This window comes from Leuresthes tenuis, unplaced genomic scaffold (genome assembly GCF_036924035.1).
Source record: "Leuresthes tenuis unplaced genomic scaffold, fLeuTen1.0.hap1 SCAF_16, whole genome shotgun sequence".
Taxonomy (NCBI): domain Eukaryota; kingdom Metazoa; phylum Chordata; class Actinopteri; order Atheriniformes; family Atherinopsidae; genus Leuresthes; species Leuresthes tenuis.
In genome coordinates, this window is record NW_027325370.1 from 12,046,866 (window position 1) to 12,066,285 (window position 19,420).

Here is a 19,420-nt window from a genome sequence, read left to right on the forward strand (position 1 = left end):
ATTTTGTTAGTTGTTGTAATGTTACACAATGCGCAAACTTCATCCACAAATGTTTGATCAAGTAAAGTTATTTTTTAAAACACATTTTTAAAATTTTACTGGAAGTAGAAAGTCCAGAAAGTGGAATTATAAGTGTGCAACAGTTAACCGTTGGCGTCGGTTGAAACCGTTGGTCACGTGGTTAGTTTCCGGGGAGAAAGTGTGCGCAGCAGTGGTGCTTTTGAACAGGCAAAACTCTTTTACTTTATCCGGTGAATTTCTACAGTATTATCACTCCTATCACTGGTACCGTATTTCATTAACCGATACCACTTTCACGCAGCATTTATTGTTAGATTATTATGTATTTCATTAAAACATTTGTGTCAGTTGGTGTTCAACTTTTATAACTGTCTCTAGTTTTCAGCGCGAGGAGCAGGGACTTCATCTGGGAGGAATGTCGCGCGGGTAAGTGAGGGAGCCATAGATGTCTGTAAAGAAAGAAGTGCACTACTAGCAAAACACGAGTGTTTGTGATTTGCTTTGCGTAAAATGTGTCGCGGGTAAAGAATTTAAAACGCCGTAATCCCCCAGTTCTAAATCAACATTCAGTGATTTGTTGTGTGTATAAGAGTTTAAGTGTCGGATGTTTCCTCCCATCACATCCCTTTAAACGCCTTGTCTCTGTTGTGTAACGGCAAAGAGCTGGGGATCTGGACCTGTGTATATTCCAGAAGTAGTTATACTCTCTGAAATTTAGTTAGACGATTTTGTTTCCTCCTTGCAGTCCTGTTATTTCACTGCGTCCGTCACTAACATCAAAATTGACTACAAAATGCCTCGTTTTCGCTGATAAAACTGGTAGCGGACCGGCACGTTGCATTAGCGTACGTGCGCCGCTTGAGGTGCTCTACTTTGTCAGCTAACGTTTCCTCAAGTGAAATGTTCTTGAGACTTGCTAGCCGCGTTAGCTAGGACTAAGTCAAAGCCTGTTTTTTTATGTAAGTTCTGTTCATTCATGGATATTAGCCTCTCCAGTTTTGCCTTAAGAGTCATGCAGTGTGGTATTTTACATGAATACCTATACGTTTCATGGTTATTTCGAACTTTTTGTATGTTTTGAATAAGCTAATGTTAGCTACCTAGCTATCTCAGCTTTCTGTTGGCAGTTAAATGCTAGCTCGCTGCTGTGTAGGACAAACTGTTTTTAGCTGACTGGGTTGTTGCATATAAAATTGAAAAACACATGCCGTATATACAAAGAAATTGTTACCACTTGGATAATTGATAGTTAGGTCACATTTTGTCCGGATATTTAATATTTGAGATGAAACTTTTTAATATAAATTTTTTCCAAACGTGTGGAAACGGTTCCCTCTGGCATCAGCAGCTGCCAACATACTATATATGAGGATTTTTACATTAATAACATACAAATATCACCGATTATATTGTTAGAAAACCACAACTGAATTTAAAAGTATTGAAATTATAATGAGTAGCTATAGGAGCAGCACCTTCAATAGATCTGTTTGAAAATAAACCTATTATTAATTTATGTGGTTCTTTTATATTAAAATAATTATTTTAAAACACTTGACAGTGTTCACAAATGTAGCTGCAACACTGTTTAGAAATTCTGCTGAAAATGGCGATTGCAAATGCCAATCTGTCTGGGTTTTTAGGGCTGGAGCTTTGGCGATTTAATGAACTGTTTTTAAGTTTAGCAACTGCTTTGTTGGACAAAGTCACCATGAGAGTGAGGGATGTTTTGGGGCCAGTGTCCAGTGATGGCCCTTGGTATTGCACTTTAAGACGTTGCACGTTAGGACTACACTTTTGAGTGCTTACTCCAAAGGGGCTGTTCTGGTAACACACTTCAAAACGTCACTATACTAACAAGCCGTAGTACTTGAAGTGTCATTTAGTGCTGTTTATGCTACACTGGTGCAATGAAGATAGATGTAATTAAGTTTATTGTTGAAATTAACCATAATTTTTTTTCTGTTCATAGCACAACATGTCCATTGTGTATGCTGAGATGTAACTTGTTTTGTCACCTTGTATTTTTGTAAATATTGATTGTAATTATTTTTTTGTGCATTTTTAGTATGGAAGAGGAGGATTGTAAACTGTTCATTGGGACTGATTCAGACATAGGAGAAAACAAGGAGGGCAATGAATGTAAAGTAAAATGGACCCAAGAAGAAGTGAGTGGGGAAAAATGGATTTATTTATTTTTATTAACATACTTTGTTTAAATTGTTTGTTGTTTAAATTCAAAAGCTCATCTAAACTTTCATTACTGTGAGCTACATTAGATAAATACTGAAAAAGTCAGTATCCAGGTTCACAAAATCTCAATTAATGGTTGAAAGTTAACAGCGCTCAAGATGAAGATATAACATTTGTTCAGCAGTATTTGGAATTAAAAACTTCTGATCACTGTCAGAGTGCCTTGATCTGAAGTGTAGACCATTCCTTTGTCAGTAGGGGATCACCTCTGACAGCAGAGTAACAAGAATCTGAAGTTTTTTATCCCAAATACAGCCAGACACGCACGCACCATCACACAGAGCACAGTTAGATCTTGAATAGGGACGTTTTCACCCATTGTTATGTAATGTGTCTGAACCTATTTTCTCTGATGTGCAGGATGAAAATCTTAAAATCCTCATCAGCAACTTTGGAAAAAAAGATTGGAGTACCATTGCTAGTTTTTTACCTGTAAGTACTCATGAAAGCAATATTTCCCTCTTTATTAGTTTATAAAGAGACAAAGTAACTTCAGATTGTCAATCATATTGCAAAATATCTTGGATCATTCACGCGGTTGTGGTGTTTTTAGAGGATACGCTAAATACTTTTTCTGTTGCTTGGATAGGGGCGGACAGAAATACAGTGTATGCTCCGTTGGAAAAAACATCTGGATCCTGATTTGATTAAGGGATTTTGGTCCAAAGAGGAAGATGATAAGGTAGGAAAAATATGAATGTGGGAAATCTGTTGCACACATGAGTTGAGTAAACCATTCTGTAGAAAGACTTATGCACAAAAATATAAAATTGCCTTGAATGTCAACCGCAAGTCTTAACATGCTTTACGAAGGCTGTCTGCTCTGTGGCATGTTAAACAGTTAAGCTGAAAGGTAGAATCTGGAATATTCTCATCAAGCCATATTTCTGCAAAGACAAAAGCAAAGCCTTATGTCAGGCTGAATAGACCTCAGGAGGCATATTTACTTAATTTTGTCTTGTATGTACGTACGTATGTATTTGTTCTCTATAGATAGTAGAGCTGGTGGGCAAGTACGGCACAAGAAACTGGACTTTAATTGCCAAGCACCTGAAGGGGAGGATGGGGAAACAGTGTCGTGAGCGCTGGCTTAACCACCTTGACCCTATGATCAAAAAAAGTTCCTGGACTGATGAGGAAGATCTCATCATCTACAAAGCTCACTCCATTCTTGGCAACCGGTGGGCAGAGATTTCCAAGCTGCTCCCTGGAAGGTGAGTCAGTTAGCAGTGACTGCTTTGCTGAATTTTAACGACTTAGATGATGGCCAGCCAGATATTTGTAAAATAAGTCCTTCGTTCAAGGAAGATTAGAATGTTTTTGTTTTATTTGAGTATTTGGATGCCTTCTGCAGATCAGACAACTCTGTGAAGAATCATTGGAACTCAACCATCAAACGCAAAGCGGTGTTGGGCTTGTTTGAAGATGATGCTGACAGCATTTCCCTTGATATTCAACAGTTTGTGGATGAAGAGGTACAGTACTTTGAATTAAGCACACATTATATTAAGCTAACCATTTTCAGTTTCCACTGCTAATAAAAATATTGTCTTTTAGTTAGAATTTGATAATTGATCAAACCTGATGAAAGGTTTGGTTAATGCAAAAGCTGCTGACTTTCTGTGATGAATATGAATAAATGAATGTTTTTATACTCATCATTTAGTGACTTCTTGATCAGATTGTCCATAATAATTGGTGTTATGTTTGCAGCACTGACATTATTGTTATGTAACAGGTGGACTTCAAATGTGATGTTGTAATAGATGCTGATCCAGTGAATCTTGATGTGGTAAGCTTATAGTAGAAGTTTTCCATTTAAACTTTTATCTGAAGTAGTTGGATGTACTGCTGTTGAATAAAAAAAATCCTTAATGTCTTGTTCTAAGATATCCCCGTTTAAAAGGTTGTTTTACTGTTGGAATCTGTGGTTTGCTGCAGGTCAGATTTGAGAAAGCAAAGCAACAGAAGGAACATCAGAGAGCAAAACACAAGCCTGCTTTTCAAACTTCATCGCGGAGAGAGGTTTCCTCCCCCAGTCCCTCTTTGTCTCTCAGTTCAAGTTCCAGTCCGAGTTCTGGCGTTGCATTACCAACCGTGCAGGTGGACCAGAAAAAGTTTGCAGATGCTGCACTGAGGATGATTGCTGAGGACATGCTGCCCCTCAGGTGACTTGTACTGCCCATGGCTGACAGAATGTCCTTGTCGGATTGTTGTCCAAAGTTGTCAAATTGGCAAAGTTTGAGAATTCCTTTGTGAAAACTAAAATCTCTCTTCTCCTCACAGTTTTGTTGAAGGCACAGGCTTCAGGTCATTCATGAGTACCCTCAGTCCTGAATACAGTAAGCTGTCCCAGCGGGCCATGGGCGTGCAGCTCTATGAGGATGTGGAAAGAACCATTAAGCCTCAACTCATCCGTGACCTCAAAGCCTCTCTTGCCAAAACCAAAGATGGTGAAAGTGCCATTCACGTGACATGTGACCTCTGGGCAGGCGATCAGTCACAACAAGTGGAGGGCCCAGTCCTTGTTGTGCAGCTCCACTTTGTCAATGATTCCTGGCAGATCCGCCGTCCTGTGATGGCGTTCCGTCACCTCAGTCACAAAAACCTCAGCACCACTGTGGCAAAAGAGCTTGAGGGTGTGCTGCTGAGCTATGGCATCTTTCCTCGCAGCATTGGCTACATCCTTACCAACCAGGCCAAAGAAACTCTAGCTGGAAACAACTTGTTCTGCGACTACAAGATTGTGTGCTCTTCTAACCGGGGAGAATCGGATGGAGATGAAATTTTGGCATTTCTGTCAGACCAGATGTCGGAAGCAGAGTCTCCATTTTCAGAACTGCAGATTGGGACACATTTCACCTGTGTTGCCAAAACTTTGCAGGTGGTAATCAAGGATGCCTTAAAAAATTCCAGAGTAGTTGAGAACTTGCTCTCGCAGGTCCACAATGTGGTGGCTTTTTTCAAGAGCAGCGCCTACTGGAGTGAGGTAGGAGAAAACAGCTAATGCATTCAAATTTTAGTTGAGGAGTATTTAAAATGGATATTTTCTTACTTTAAAGATGCACAATCAGAGTCTGTATATATGTGACCGATTTCATGGATCTAAAAATGACAGCATCTGCAGTTTAAGATGTTTTAAATGTGCTTTCTTTTTACTATTTTATTATTCCAATATTATCAAGGTCCTTATAATTAGAAATAAACATATCTACATCAGTTGAAAAGGGGTGGACACACCTACTCATTTATTTTAAATTGACTGATACTGTAGATCATCAGAGTCCACCTTATTTGGTCTTTAAAGGTTTTTTAGTGAGCTGTTAACATACTAATGATTTATTTTAGAACCACTCACAGTATCTCACGCAGTTTTACAGGAAAATATCTAATGTGATGAGGTCCTCCTTTCCACAACTGTTCTAACATTGCCAATTTTTTTCCTCCAAGGTTTTGTTGAAGGAGTGCAATGTGTCTCTGTGCCCATCCTCCAGTAACTGTCGTTGGAACTCCATGATGGTATCGTTACGGAGAATGGTGCAAGAGACTACCTGGAGCACCATCATGACCCTCCTGGCTCAGGCTCGCATAGAGGCTACCGACGCAGCCAGCGCCCCCCCTCTGGTCATGGTCAAAAGGGAGCAAGTGGTTGACATTCTGGGTCTGCTTGAGCCTTTTGAGGAGGCTTTGCAGGTAAAATGGCAATTTATTTAGAACTTTGTGGATGTATTGGCTTGTTGAGAACATGAGATGAACTTTGAGGTCATGTTTTATCATATTTAAGCCTGTCGGACTTTCTGATGTTGCCGTTTTCTATTTAATGTTCCTCATAAACAAGCAAGCAATTTAAAAAGAAATGAAAACATGTCTGTGTCGTTGTTTACAAGATCATCTTCATCTTTAATGCTTTAATTGGTTAATTTGCCGATAAAAGGGGGTTACGTAGTTTTTTTGTTTTGTTTTGTTTTGTTTTTTTTTTTTATTTCTGCTGCACCCATGAAAGTTTTACACCAAGTCATAAGCACTAAAACACTTCTTGGTGGACATCACTGGGGAATTTTGTATACATGTCTCGTAGTATTGGTCTCATCGTATTATTGTTAGACAAATCATTATTTTGCTTTTAACGTAGGTCTTGCAAGGAAATGGTGTGGCCATTTCTTTCATCATCCCCTCACTCATTGGCCTTGATAAGACCTTGGAAAGCCGTGTCACCAACTACACCCACTTCTGCAAGGCCCTGCGCACAGGCATCTACACACACTTCCAGTCTTTGATTCACCAGAAGGAAATATTATTAGCTACTGTGCTTGACCCCAGGATCAAACTGCAGGTATTGATTTACTATAAAGGCTTATGTTTAATATTACACTATACCATATTGGATCCACTAATTATATGCTTTAAAAAATAATATAAATATATATATATATATATATATATATATGTGTGTGTGTAAAATACACTAAAGATCAACACACTCACCCTCCTGTATTTAATTTTTTTTCTAGCCATTTTCTGATGCCAAACTGGAAACACAGACCGATACCCTAACACCCCCAACAAAGCAAGAGGCTCATGATATTATAAAAAATACATTGATAAGCACAGAGGACTCAGCGTCTCCCCCAGTGGAGGAAGATAAGGAGCAGACAGGCGATGAACCTACAAAGAAGCAGCAAGTGGAAGAAGAAAGTGACACTGTACTGGAAGCATCTGATGGCAGCTCAGATGACAACTGTGATGGAGTCATCGGAAACGACCTCAAGCGCAAGTCCATCTTTAGCTTCCTCCAGCCACCTGCAAAGACAATGAAGATGTCAGAGTTTGACGTGTACCTATCTGAACCACTGTGGGAAAACAATTCCAGTCTTCAGTACTGGAAATCTGCCGTTCGGTTCCCCCAACTCCAAGACATGGCGAGGAAGCTGCTGGCAGCACCGGCCACTTCTGGGGGCTTTGACCGTCTTTATCCAATGGCGGCATGTATTGTAAGAGCCAAGAGAAACCGCCTGCCGCCTCACACTACAGAAAGACTGCTTCTGTACAAAAACTCTATAAAGGCAAAGACTCTTAAAAGGGCCAGTGTAGCTGCTAAACACTGAAAGCTTAGGGGACAGTGGGGTCTGGTTAGTCTTTCCAGAGCCAAACACCCACACCTCTTTATTTCTAAATAAGCCCTTCTCTTAGTAAGTTCAGTGCTCCTTAAGAATAAATGATAAAAGTTAATTTAATTTGAAAATAGATGTAATTTTAAAAGCAATTTATGATTTAAGAACTTGTAATTTGTAAAGAACTTGGAAAATGCGAGTCAAATGCCTAAACTTGAATTCTTTCTACTTTCCTTTTCAGTTGTCAAACTTTTTGCAAAGGGAATGTGTACATTAGTTTTTCTACAGATTGTTTATATTCATTTCTTATTTGTCAGTAACGCTTTAAGGTCGCTGCAATTAATTATTTTCTCAAGATGTTGGATGATTTAACTGTTCTGGTTTCTATTGGTTATTCTTTAGTTTGATATGAAATTGTTGGTCAGGCCTTCAAGTAAACTGTTAACTGTTGTCTGACAGTTAAGACATTTCATTGCAGTGACGATCGTTCACATTGTGCAAATATACACCACCTAGATTTAGTGTCCTTTGACCTTTTGTCTCCACGTGGAAATATTAAAAAGAATGTACTTGTATGTATGAAATAAAGCTGTCTTGTTGTATATTCTGTGTGATTATTGTAGATTTTTTTCATCTATAGTCAGGAATAGCGACAATAAAGGGGGGGAGGGTGAAGGGTTTTTTTTTATATATTTTTTTTGTAAAGTCGCCGGTGATTGGCTGGACCGATCTCCTACGTCACACAAAAACAGTGCGTCGGCTTGTACTTCCGGAATCATGACCCCCTTCTTCTCACATGTGCACGGTGGACGCTGCTATGATAAGATGATTAAATAATAATCCTACTAGTTCGCTTAGGGACGAGGAATGTGTCGGGACAGTTCTTAAAAGTAAAACAAACAAACGAGGAACTAGTTGAACAACGAGCAAGGTGGTGTTTTGGCTCTCTTAAAGTTTTCGCCATGGCTCTGTACCTAAAAGCTGCCGAGATCCTGGAGAAAGCCGAGAGGAAACAGGGCGCTTTGAAAACCCTGGTTTATGACAGTAAATTCACGAAAATCAAACAGCTGTTCGCTCTGGTTTGTGAGACACAGAAGTTTTCGTCCATCCTGCAGGAGCTCATCGAGTCCACCAAGCTGCTCAAGCACACCAAGCTGAAGATACACCTGGCTAAGGTGCTGGTGTACGATCTGCTCATTGGACAGGGGCTGAAGTGTGGCGGATCCTGGAAGGCAATGATGATGAAGCATCGCTCGAGACTGCAAGCACAGCTGGCTCGTATGAAGGTGAAGCGAAAAGTCAGCAGGAATCAAGACCTTCTCCCAGCTAGCGCCCAGCAGTCTGCAGTGAACACGCTTCCCAGGTATGTGCGTGTGAACACACTGAAGACCACGGTGGAGGATGTTGTGGATTATTTTAAGAGGGATGGTCTCAACTACCTGGGACAGGCCCTCAGGCTGGATGATTTAACCCTAAAGGAGAGGGACTTTGTGAAGGACCTGCACCTACCAGAGCTGTTGGTGTTTTCCAATAAAAGAGACTTCCATGACCACTTCCTGTATAAGGCGGGCCACATCATTCTGCAGGATAAAGCCAGTTGTCTCCCTGCGTGTCTCCTCAACCCTCCACCTGGCAGCCATGTCATTGATGCTTGTGCTGCCCCTGGCAACAAAACCAGCCACCTGGCAGCCATCATGAAGAACCAAGGCAAGCTGTTTGCCTTTGATTTGGATGCCAAGCGTTTGGCCACCATGTCGACTCTGCTGCTCAGAACAGGCATCACCTGCCAGCAGCTGGCCAACCAAGACTTCCTGAAGGTGGACCCTGACAGCCTGCTGTATAAAGATGTTGAGTATATCCTGCTGGATCCCTCCTGCAGTGGATCAGGTAACCAGTTATGATAGTATGTACGTTTTTTGTTGTGAATCATAGATGTGTGCAGATCAGTTACCATGTCAATTTTCTCCTCTTTCATACTTGTTTCAAGGATTCTTAAAAAATTATAACCAGCATCCCGAAAATTAATGTGCTTCCAAACACACAAATAATGATTTTAATTTACCTGTGACCCTGAATTGGATGAAGTGGGTGTGGAAAATGGATGGATAATCTTAATTTATATAGCACTTTTCAAAGCGCTTTTTTCACAAAGTGCTTTGCTAAACAATAAAACCACCTAAAATGCAAGTCAATATAAGAAGCAAATACAACCATGATGAATATTTGCCAATGAAACCGAAGAATATGAAATATAAATACAACGGGATAAATAAAATCAAAGATAAGACAATAAGATCAAGATCATGCTCTCAGATTAAAGTGTGTTATGAGGATGGATTTAAATGAAATCCCTAATTCTGCTCATTTAATCTCTTCAGGCAGCTCAGTCCACAACATCATTTCTTGAGTTATTGTGCGCTAACCTGTGTGTGGGGCTTAGGTATGGTGTGCTTGCGGGACAACACCTCTGCTGACCAGGAGAAGGAGCAGGCTCGTCTGGCCTCCTTGGCCTCCTTCCAGCTGCGCTGCCTGAACCATGGTCTCAGGTTTCCCCGTCTGAAGCGCCTCATCTACTCTACCTGTTCCATCCACCGCCAGGAGAACGAGGAGGTCGTGACCGCCTGTCTTCAGCAGAACCCCGGCTTCAGGTAGCGACAGCCCTTTCATTCAAGCAAAATAAATCTTCACCTACATACATTCTCTTTGAATTTGGCTCGTAATCTAACAATATAAGAACAGTTAATAGCACTTCTCAGTGTCGGAGGGACCCTTTCACTCTGCGTTGTCCCTTCTAGGTTGGTTCCTCTGCTTCCTCAGTGGCCAGAGCGAGGCCTGGAACCGCTCTCGGAGTGTTTGCGCGCAAGCACCACCAAGACCCGCACACACGGCTTCTTCGTTGCTTTGCTGGAAAAACACAGTGAGGCTGCGAGTGCAAAGCAGGAGCCAGTTAATATAAGGTGAATATCTGTGTGTCAAGTTCAGTTTTGTGTGTCAAGTAAACACAGTCCACGCCTGAGGATAAATTCTCATGTGAATATTTATTAAATGAACACCTCAAATTAATGTTTTGAGCATGAATCCTCTTTATAAGACAAACAGAACAACCAAAAAAAGAAAAACATCTTAAAATAGGTCACATGACTATCCAGTGATCTACAAACGATGCAGAATAAACATTTAACCGTGTTTCCACATCACTACGTTAAATGGTGCTAAAATTTACACAATATGTATAAACATCACATACAGAAAATGAAGATCCTTTGTAAATATATCAAAAGCTATATCCAGAAGATCCAAACGCTGGCAACTTAAACATGATGTGAACCATTATATAGGCATGTGATGGCTAGAAGGGAAACTTGTGTGGGAGCGTCTCCATTGATGTTAAAAAGATAATAATTCTCAATATAATATCATCTTACCTTAGAAATAGAATGCAAAAAAAAAAAATCTGCCACTGTAGATTTTCCACAGACTGTTCGGCAAGGAAACTATAGATTGTAATTGTGCAAATTTTAACTGCACATATATAAAAACAGCCCATTTAATCACCCACTTACAGGAGAATCTTTCCATGTCAAGGATGTCATTACGTCTAAAACTAATGATGGGATTTGCATGTTCAAATGTCTATGAAATCATCTGTGACACATAAAATCTTTGCTAATTATTACAGTTTCATAAATGCTCAAAGTTCTTGTATCATTTATTTGCCTATGTCTGTTGTTATGTGCCCTGTCAGTGTTGTGGAGACGACACCGCTTACTCCTCCTGCCCCTGAGAGGAAACCTGCTGCTTCTGAAGAAGAGTCTGACGCCTCCGACATGGAGGACAGGCCGACACCGGCAGCGGGACAGACTGACAGTGCACCCACCAAGAAGAAGAGGAGGAAAAGAAAGAAGAAGAAGAAGGCGGCAGCAGCAAGAGCAGCGGAGTGAAGCTCAAAATAAGACTGCTGCGACATGTTGTGTGGAGGGAGTGCGGTGTTGTTTTCTTACAAACATGGATGGAATTTAAATGTAAAGTAAAGATTTTTTTACTGTATCACATCTGTGTGACTCGTTATTATTTGTGCTCTCAGTGCTTTCCAGTTTGAAGAGTTTCAGTGTTTTTTTTCCGGAGAGGTCCGTCCAGCAGGGGGCAGCAGTCTCTTTAACAGGGGGTTGTATTTCCGGTTAAGCGGGGCCAGCTATTGGTTGAAACAGTTGTCTGTTTTGTAATCCTTACGCAAAATCTTGTGTAACTTTTAAATGTGTTATGTCAACGCTGTCTCCGTCCTTACAAGAGGAGTGACTTGTACCTTTGTGTGCAGCTTTGTTTGGGGTTCGACTTAAAGGAAGCACAGAGTAAGTCGCTTTTTTCTAGCAGATCTTAATGAAACAGTTACAAATGATTAATGCCAAAACCCTCCTAGTCCTATACGGTATATTAATGCATGCGGTTTGTTGTCAGCTGTATGCAATGACGGGAGGGGTTGGAAATGGGCTTTAACCTTTATCCACACTGTTGGAAGAACGTTAAACCGCCATCAAGACTCTCTTTCCCCACTCCGACAGCACGATGTCCGCAGTACCCAAAGTGACTCTGGCCGGAGGTCTGGAGGTCTGCCGGGTCCTGAACGGGATGTGGCAGGTGTCCGGTGCACATGGACCGGTGAATAAAACCAGAGCAGGTAAGCAAAAACTCAGGGCTAGTGATCATATAACGGACAGGCTGAAAACATTAGGGTGTTTTGGACGTATTACAGTTGGAGCAATACTTTTCATTGTAAGTTGGCGGAGAGTAATGCAGCGGTCCTGCAGTAAATCATTCCTTAACGTAGATTGCTTAGAGTTTATTGTTGTTGTTTTTTTTAAATGGTACAGAATTAAACTGAGAAGTGTTCCAGCCACTCCCTACTTTATATCAGTAGGGATAATCCACATAAAAACCACCTCTGAATAATTACTACAGGCAGTCTAAATACTGCACGTTTGAGCAGGACTTAAATAATGTGTTTGAGGCCTTAATGAAAAATGTAAATGTGGGCCAATTACACATTTTAGTGATCTAACATTGGGGCTGTGCAGAAAAACTTGAGCACATTAATATCCACTGTTATTGCCCACTTATCTCTACACAACATGTTGCTCCTCTAACTGCTCTTTTCCTCATCACATCTCTCCAGTTGAGGCCATGCAGGCCTATGTAGACGCTGGTCTGACCACATTCGACATGGCAGACATTTATGGGCCTGCCGAGGAAATATTTGGACAGTTCAACAGACAGGTACACACACACACACACACACATTACAAACAAGCAAAATAACCACATAGCTTTTCCATATATCCACACAATTTGACCAGTTTGGTCAGAGTACATTGAATTTGTACATATTCTCACATGAGTTTAACTCTTGTATTTGTATTTTGTATTTGACTTGTATTTTCTGGAAGACGTTGATAGTTACTGCATTTTGTGTAACTGAATACAGTTTCATCTAAGTAACTGTGATGGAAATGCATGATATATTCACCATAATCTTTCAGATCACTCTTGGCTGGGTATTGATTATTCCTCGTGTCAGTTCTCTACACATCTCCACAGATACACTGCACACACTTAAAAAAATGCTTGCACACATCCCATTGTGACTCTGACCAGTTTTTTAGGCTGATGTGTCGTGACCACAAAATAGTAAATACATGATAATAGAGAAAAATGGCAGAAAAATGACAGCGCTCCTTTAATTTGTTTTGTAACTTTGATTGTCTTTGTCTGACCCTTAGTTAAAGTCCTCTGGGAAAGCTGCCCCAGCTCTGCAGGGTTTGACAAAATATGTGCCAAGACCAGGAACGATGGAACGCAAGGTGAGCCGCTGACTTCCTGTTGTGTTTTTAGCTGCGAGTCTGGTTTTATCCACCAGGGTGCGGTGTGTTTCTTCATAAACCACCAAAGCGTCTCCTCTCTGGTCTACATAGGATCACAGTGATTTTTACAGTCTCCTTTGATCTAAAATACTTGCACATTATTAATAAAACTTGACATCCACATGTTGCTGCTGTGCACGATATACGTTATGTTTACCAGCACTATTAGTTATTGTTTTTCAGGATATTGTTTTGAGGTAATTTAGAAACTAAATTCTATAAATCAGTTCTGTTATACACCACAAAAATCCACTACTGGTCAGGCTCCATATAAAGTTTTGCCTGTGTTGATGTTTGCAGAGACTGAAGACAACCCTATGAGTTAAATTGGTTTCATGTGTTGTCTTTAATGGCAGTTTGACTTTTTGCTGAATGTGGAGACGTGGGCTGACCTGCCTCTTTGTGTGCAGGTGGTGCAGAAGGCGTTGCAGCGCTCCATGACCCGAATGCAGGTGGACACTCTGGACTGTGTTCAGTTTCACTGGTGGGACTACGGAGACAAGAGATATCTGGATGCACTGGGACACCTGTCTGACCTGCAGCAGGAGGGAGTCATACGTATGTGCGCTCTTGAACAAGTCATTTGAAATTGGTTAACAGTTAAACACAAAGAAACAAACAAAGAAACCCTTTTTTTTTCTACTTATACTAAATGTTGGTATGGAGGTTGGTTCAGGAGTTAAATCAAACTTCTCAACCTTGAAATGGGAGTCAAGTTGAGTCACCTTTACCTATGTAGCACATGAGGAAAAAATGCTTTCCGTTTAGTCAAACAATAGCTTATAAAGAGTAAAAAGTTTAATTTAAGATCCACTCACCGGCTTTGATGTCAGCTTTCATTCCCAGTCTTTCGTTAGATGTTATTCTCTCATTTGCTTCAGTTACATGGGGTTTCTGAAGCTTTCCACCACATTTCAACTGCAGCTGCTCCATCTTCTGAGGAAGATCATGATGTGGTGTTAAAAGCTTTGGAAGCAGAAACTAAATGGAATTAGAGAATTTCAGTACGTGTAAAAAAGTTGCCATAGATCTCAACTTTAGATCACAAATCAATTACTCTTTTACATTCATTTAAAGTTTAGTGTTCAGGATTTCCTATCCCGGAGTATAATGACTGATGCTTGTGTGTAAAATGTCAAATAAAATGTCACTTTGCACATTTATTGAGAATTTAAAAGCAAATTTCTACCAAATATGCCATTATAGCTGTTTATTAAATCACTTAATGTGAGTATCAGAAGCAGACTAACATCTGTAAAGGAAAGCCAACAGATCCGCAGTTAAGCTTAGCAAAGCATGCCACAACCCGTTTCAAAGCGAGTGTGAAGTGAGACTGTTAAAGTCTGAAGTGTGTCTAAATATTCACACACACTCGGACAGCACCGAAGCATCAGAAAGAAAACGGGTCATGTTTCTCATTGTCCCTTTCTGTATTCCTGTGTCCTTTTTATTCTCCAGGTGAGCTCGCCCTCACTAACTTTGACACGCAGAGACTGGAGGAGATCACCAACGTAGGCATCCGCATCTCCAGCAACCAGGTAACGCATCCCTCTATGCTACTGAACGTGTCACAATGTTCCTCCTCTCCTCCTTCAGTGCATGTTTTAACCTCGTTTGGGATGTGGCTGCCTGTGTAGGTTCAGTACTCTTTGATTGACCAGCGACCGGCAGCAAGGATGGAGCAGTTCTGTCTGGCAAACAACATCCAGCTCCTCACTTATGGCACACTGGGTGAGATGCATCTGATATTTGAATTATTTTAGATATAAAATGGTCACAGACACAATACACTTCATGTTCAATAATGTAAGCAGCACATTTAGCGTTGCCGTGTAAATGTGTAAGATGGAGGACTTCTAAGATGGAGTCAGTTGGCATGACGACACATCCTCTCTTAAACTTGGACTCTTCACCCTTTACTCCTGCTGTCTCTCCTCCCCCTACTCTCCTGTCACCCCACCCCATATTCTTTGTCTTAATAACCTTTCTATACTGCCTGCCACTTTTAACTCCTTCATCTCACCACCTCTCCTCCATCCCTCTTTCCGCTCTCAGCTGGCGGTCTGCTCTCTGAGCGTTATCTGGGGAGTGCGGAGCCCAACTCCAGGGCGGAGCTCTACACCGCTTCCCTCTCCAAGTACAAGAACATGATCGACACCTGGGGTGGATGGAGTCTTTTCCAGGACCTGCTCGTAACCTTGGAGACTGTCGCCAAGAGACACGGCTGCTCAGTGGCCAGTGTGGCAACGCGTTATGTGCTCGACCGCCCTGCGGTGGGCGGAGTTATTGTGGGTTGCCGCCTCGGCGTGTCAGGGGCGGGGCAGCACATCAGTGACAGTCTGCGTAGCTGCAGCCCCGACTTGAAGCTGACGGCGGAAGATCACGCCGCCATCGAAGCAGTGACACGGCGCTCCAGGGACCTCGTGGCGCTCATCGGAGACTGTGGGGACGAGTACAGGAACTGAGGGGGGGAGGGGTGGTTTGACAGACTGGATGTGGCAGATCAGTGAGGAGGAGTGCAGCCACATAACAAAAAAAGAACAAAATGTAACTTCGGCTTTTTAAGCTTTTGCCATTTTTGTGAATTCTAATCTTTTATTTTAAACATGTTGTAAAAATGACTCCATACTTAAGATGTTGTTATTGGGAACAGTCGCTAACGCTCACATGACGTTAGAAGCCTCTCGTTCAGGCTTGAATACAGCCGCAATGAAACGCACAAACACATAATCACTGTTTACTTTTAAATGTAAAGTGTGTGTGAAAGGCAGAGAATGTATATGGTTTGATAAATGAAAGAAGATATTTGATTATCTTTTTTTTGTCACATTTTAATTTAAATTTAAATTAAATTTTTTTTAAAGGTGAGAAGTTTTGTTAATTTGTTTCGCTGTTTTTGGTCTGTTTACTTATTAAAGGAACTTTTCATTCAAATAACAAAACTACAATTTCTCTGTCATTTCTTTTCTATTTAAACTCGCCACAGCCCCATAAGAAAAACTATTTTTGGTGAGTTGTTTGGGTTACTCATGAAAAACTAGAACCCCGATTCTGTGACGACAACCAAATGTCCCAACAGTGGATTTATCTTTAAAGTTAATTGTAATTTAGATGTTCTGGGCCATTGAAAGGTTATGAAGTAATTTATGGTAACTGTACACTGATATTTCTTTGTCTGAGAACTAAGCCACAAGGCAAAGTGTCTTTGTGATGCGAGATGTGGAGCTCAGTGAAGTGGAAGGAAGTGGAGAATCCTGTAGCTTTGTCATCATCTGTAGTGCCAGACAATGAGAAAGTGGTACAGTGTGCACACACACACATATATATATTTATAGAAATAAAATTAAATTAATTTGTATTGGGTGAATACATAATTGATTCATGAATGTACAATACGGACTTCACATTCAAATTCTAGGTGTGTGTCTGTCTGCATATCTTAATGTGTAATGCGTGCTTTGAAGGTGCTCAGGTAGCAAAAATTAAGTTTGACAGGAGGCGTGTCAGCCGCTCCACATGTGTGCATGTTTGGGCTGTGCATTAGTGGAAAAGAATCCATATGACAGATTGACAGATATAGAGGCAGATGCTTAGCTGGCAGTCGGACAGAAACCCCCAGCATATGTGCGTGTTCTCGCAGAACCTACAGTGCATGAGGCGAATGAACATACATACACATACTGAATCTTACATCAACGCACGCGATCTGTCAGAACGTTTTACTTCTCCCCCTCTCACACCCACAGCTGACACACTCTGTCCGCCTCAAACACCAGACAGACCCCCGCTGCGCTATAGGAGTCAGGGTCAAAGGTTGTCCTGGATATCACATCTAATCTCCTGAGATTCCTCTCACCAGCTGGAGTTTAGTGTCCGGTTCTCTCTAGAACTGTGAAGCACATACGGGAAGAGCAAAAGTTGTCTTGGGAATATTTGCAAAAAGGGAAACCCAATGATTTATATCAAGATAAATATATTAAGATAAAGATATATATTAAATAACCCAGTCATCTACTTAAAATCAGTGTATTTTGCAGCAGTATGTAACTGATAGATGACGTTAAACTTATTCTTATTTCTATGTTCTAAAATGGAAAATTACTATCTTTTCTACAGAGCGAATGCCTTCAAAGCAAAGAATTATGTACACAAGTTACAAGCTTGTTTTCATATTTTACATTAGATGGTTCTCATAAGAGATGACACTATCCCTTTGTTCACTGTAGTATGTAAAGCTCATGGCATCATGTTGAAATTTGAAATGAACGGCAAACATATCGACTTAAAAATGACAGCTTATCACATGTGGGATGCTTTCTGGCATGTCCCTGCACAGGTAGCAAATGGTGCCCGTGTAAATCTTTCAATAGGCTTTTCAATTATTAACACACATTAAATATACAGCACACAGAGTGTCCGTGAGCTTGTATGAGCCAACAGACTTCAACCAGTCACCAGCACTTAACTAACACAGAGTGCAAGAGGTGGGGCTCAGCTCCATACTGAAACAGACCTGTCCTCGTTATAATCGAGGACAGTTCTGTTGTCCGTCTGTCCTTCTGATCTAGGCAGAGGTGATTTTAAAAGCGTTGAGGATTGGTGCTCCTGAATGGAAAAACCTGCGCTTATAGGAAAGATGAATTTATTATCTTATTTGTAAGATCATAGATCAAACCAAAACAGAACGCGTCTTTGCTTTGCTTTATTCGCCACCAGGAAATATTATGGATAAATAACGCTGCATAACAAGCTATCTACCCAATGTTGAAAAGGAACATTACCAAGTGTCAAAACATCAAAAATGCCTCGCGTACATCCTTTAATCAAAAGCTCTTTTTTGAGTAGACATTTTGAATTCATTAGTGTTGTATGGAGCCTTTCTGTGTGCATGTTCTCCCTGTGGATAATTACACTGCAGCTTTCAAGTTAGTTTGTTTCCATTTCGGATCCCAGATCCCAACTGCGGCCTTTTGGTGTGGAGTTTGCATTGTTCTCTCCGGGTGCTCCGGCTTTCTCCCACTGCCTAAAAACATGCATGTCGGGTTAATTGGTGACTGTCAATTGACCCTTGGAGTAAGTGTGAGCGTGGATGGTTGTCTCTATGTGGCTCTGTGATGGACTGGCGACCTGTCCAGCGTGTACTCTGCCTCTAGCCCAATGAGAGTTGGGCCCCACGACCCTGAATTGGATTAAGCGGGTATAGAAAATAGATGGCTAGATAGCGGTATGTACACTACTGTGAATACAGAAGACACAACGGATGGCTACAAAAGACATCTACTTCTTTTTTTTGTTTGTTTTTTAAAATTTTTCAGGTTACACTGCTGTTCTAATATGTCATTGTATGGAACATATGGGGGCCTCTTAGTGATTTCGCATGAACTGGCTCTTTCCTTTTCACAATGCCACATGAAAGAAAATTTGTGCTAAAGTGGAAAGTAGACGCACATTCTATATATGTAGTTTGTAATGCTTTAGTCATCAGTGTTTTTTTCTTTTTTCTTTTCAATGAACATTCAGTTTCTAAGGTGCAATGCTGGGTGACAGCATGAGTCACTGCTACTGCAGCATGAGCCTCTTTTGGGTGAATTCGGAAATGTTTTGGTTTGAAGTTGTCTTTGTTTGTTAGAGAATAGCTGGTGTATTAAATGTTCTGCGGCGGTACAAGTGCTTCTCCTGTTTTGGGATGCCACCATGTTTTGGAAAAATTTTTAAAAAAAAGCACAAGTGCATGACTTCTTGGAAATAAATTCATAAAGTGTATGTTAGAGCTCTTTTACTTACTTAACCTTTTGTTTGTGAAATATATAGCCACATTAGCAGCCATGCTGTCATACAAGATTATTAGGTTGAGCACAAGCATGTCAGCCTGTACCTCTTTGCATGTGTTAATGCTAACAGGAATAATTTGACATTTTGACTGTATTATCACTCAGAAGTAACCACAGCAAGTTAGCAAACAGTCAAATTAGTGACATTTCAACATGTATCATTCCCAGTAGGAAACAAACGAACAAAGAAAAATGCCAAAAGGTTGCTGCGCTGCTCCTTTCACTGGAACCTTTACCCCTTGCTTCATGCCACCACTACCCATAAGAAAGACCTCTTAGACACAATAAC

General features: G+C 40.8%; 3 protein-coding genes across 4 annotated transcripts; all 3 read left to right on the forward strand.

Annotated features, from left to right (window-relative positions):
- Positions 1-339: 339 nt before the first annotated feature.
- On the forward strand, positions 340-7,971 carry mybl2a (v-myb avian myeloblastosis viral oncogene homolog-like 2a). Of its 2 annotated transcripts, none has more exons than XM_072366298.1 (12): positions 340-447; positions 2,090-2,189; positions 2,635-2,706; positions 2,864-2,956; positions 3,268-3,488; positions 3,629-3,749; positions 4,013-4,066; positions 4,216-4,442; positions 4,561-5,263; positions 5,725-5,967; positions 6,407-6,607; positions 6,786-7,971. In XM_072366298.1, the coding sequence occupies exons 1-12, from the start codon at positions 437-439 to the stop codon at positions 7,377-7,379; spliced, it is 2,640 nt and encodes an 879-aa protein (XP_072222399.1). In that variant the 5' UTR covers positions 340-436; the 3' UTR covers positions 7,380-7,971. The 2 variants fall into 2 exon arrangements, with proteins under 2 accessions (XP_072222399.1, XP_072222400.1); XM_072366299.1 differs by lacking the exon at positions 340-447 and adding an exon at positions 565-980.
- Positions 7,972-8,169: 198 nt separating this feature from the next.
- nsun5 (NOP2/Sun RNA methyltransferase 5) lies at positions 8,170-11,419 on the forward strand. Its single transcript, XM_072367015.1, has 4 exons — positions 8,170-9,272; positions 9,826-10,033; positions 10,181-10,342; positions 11,131-11,419. The coding sequence occupies exons 1-4, from the start codon at positions 8,348-8,350 to the stop codon at positions 11,324-11,326; spliced, it is 1,491 nt and encodes a 496-aa protein (XP_072223116.1). The 5' UTR covers positions 8,170-8,347; the 3' UTR covers positions 11,327-11,419.
- Positions 11,420-11,567: 148 nt separating this feature from the next.
- Positions 11,568-16,245, forward strand: LOC140271728 (uncharacterized). The gene is made up of 8 exons (XM_072367016.1): positions 11,568-11,734; positions 11,945-12,060; positions 12,556-12,656; positions 13,160-13,240; positions 13,711-13,858; positions 14,759-14,838; positions 14,938-15,031; positions 15,356-16,245. The coding sequence occupies exons 2-8, from the start codon at positions 11,949-11,951 to the stop codon at positions 15,763-15,765; spliced, it is 1,026 nt and encodes a 341-aa protein (XP_072223117.1). The 5' UTR covers positions 11,568-11,734; positions 11,945-11,948; the 3' UTR covers positions 15,766-16,245.
- The last annotated feature ends 3,175 nt before the right edge of the window (positions 16,246-19,420 follow it).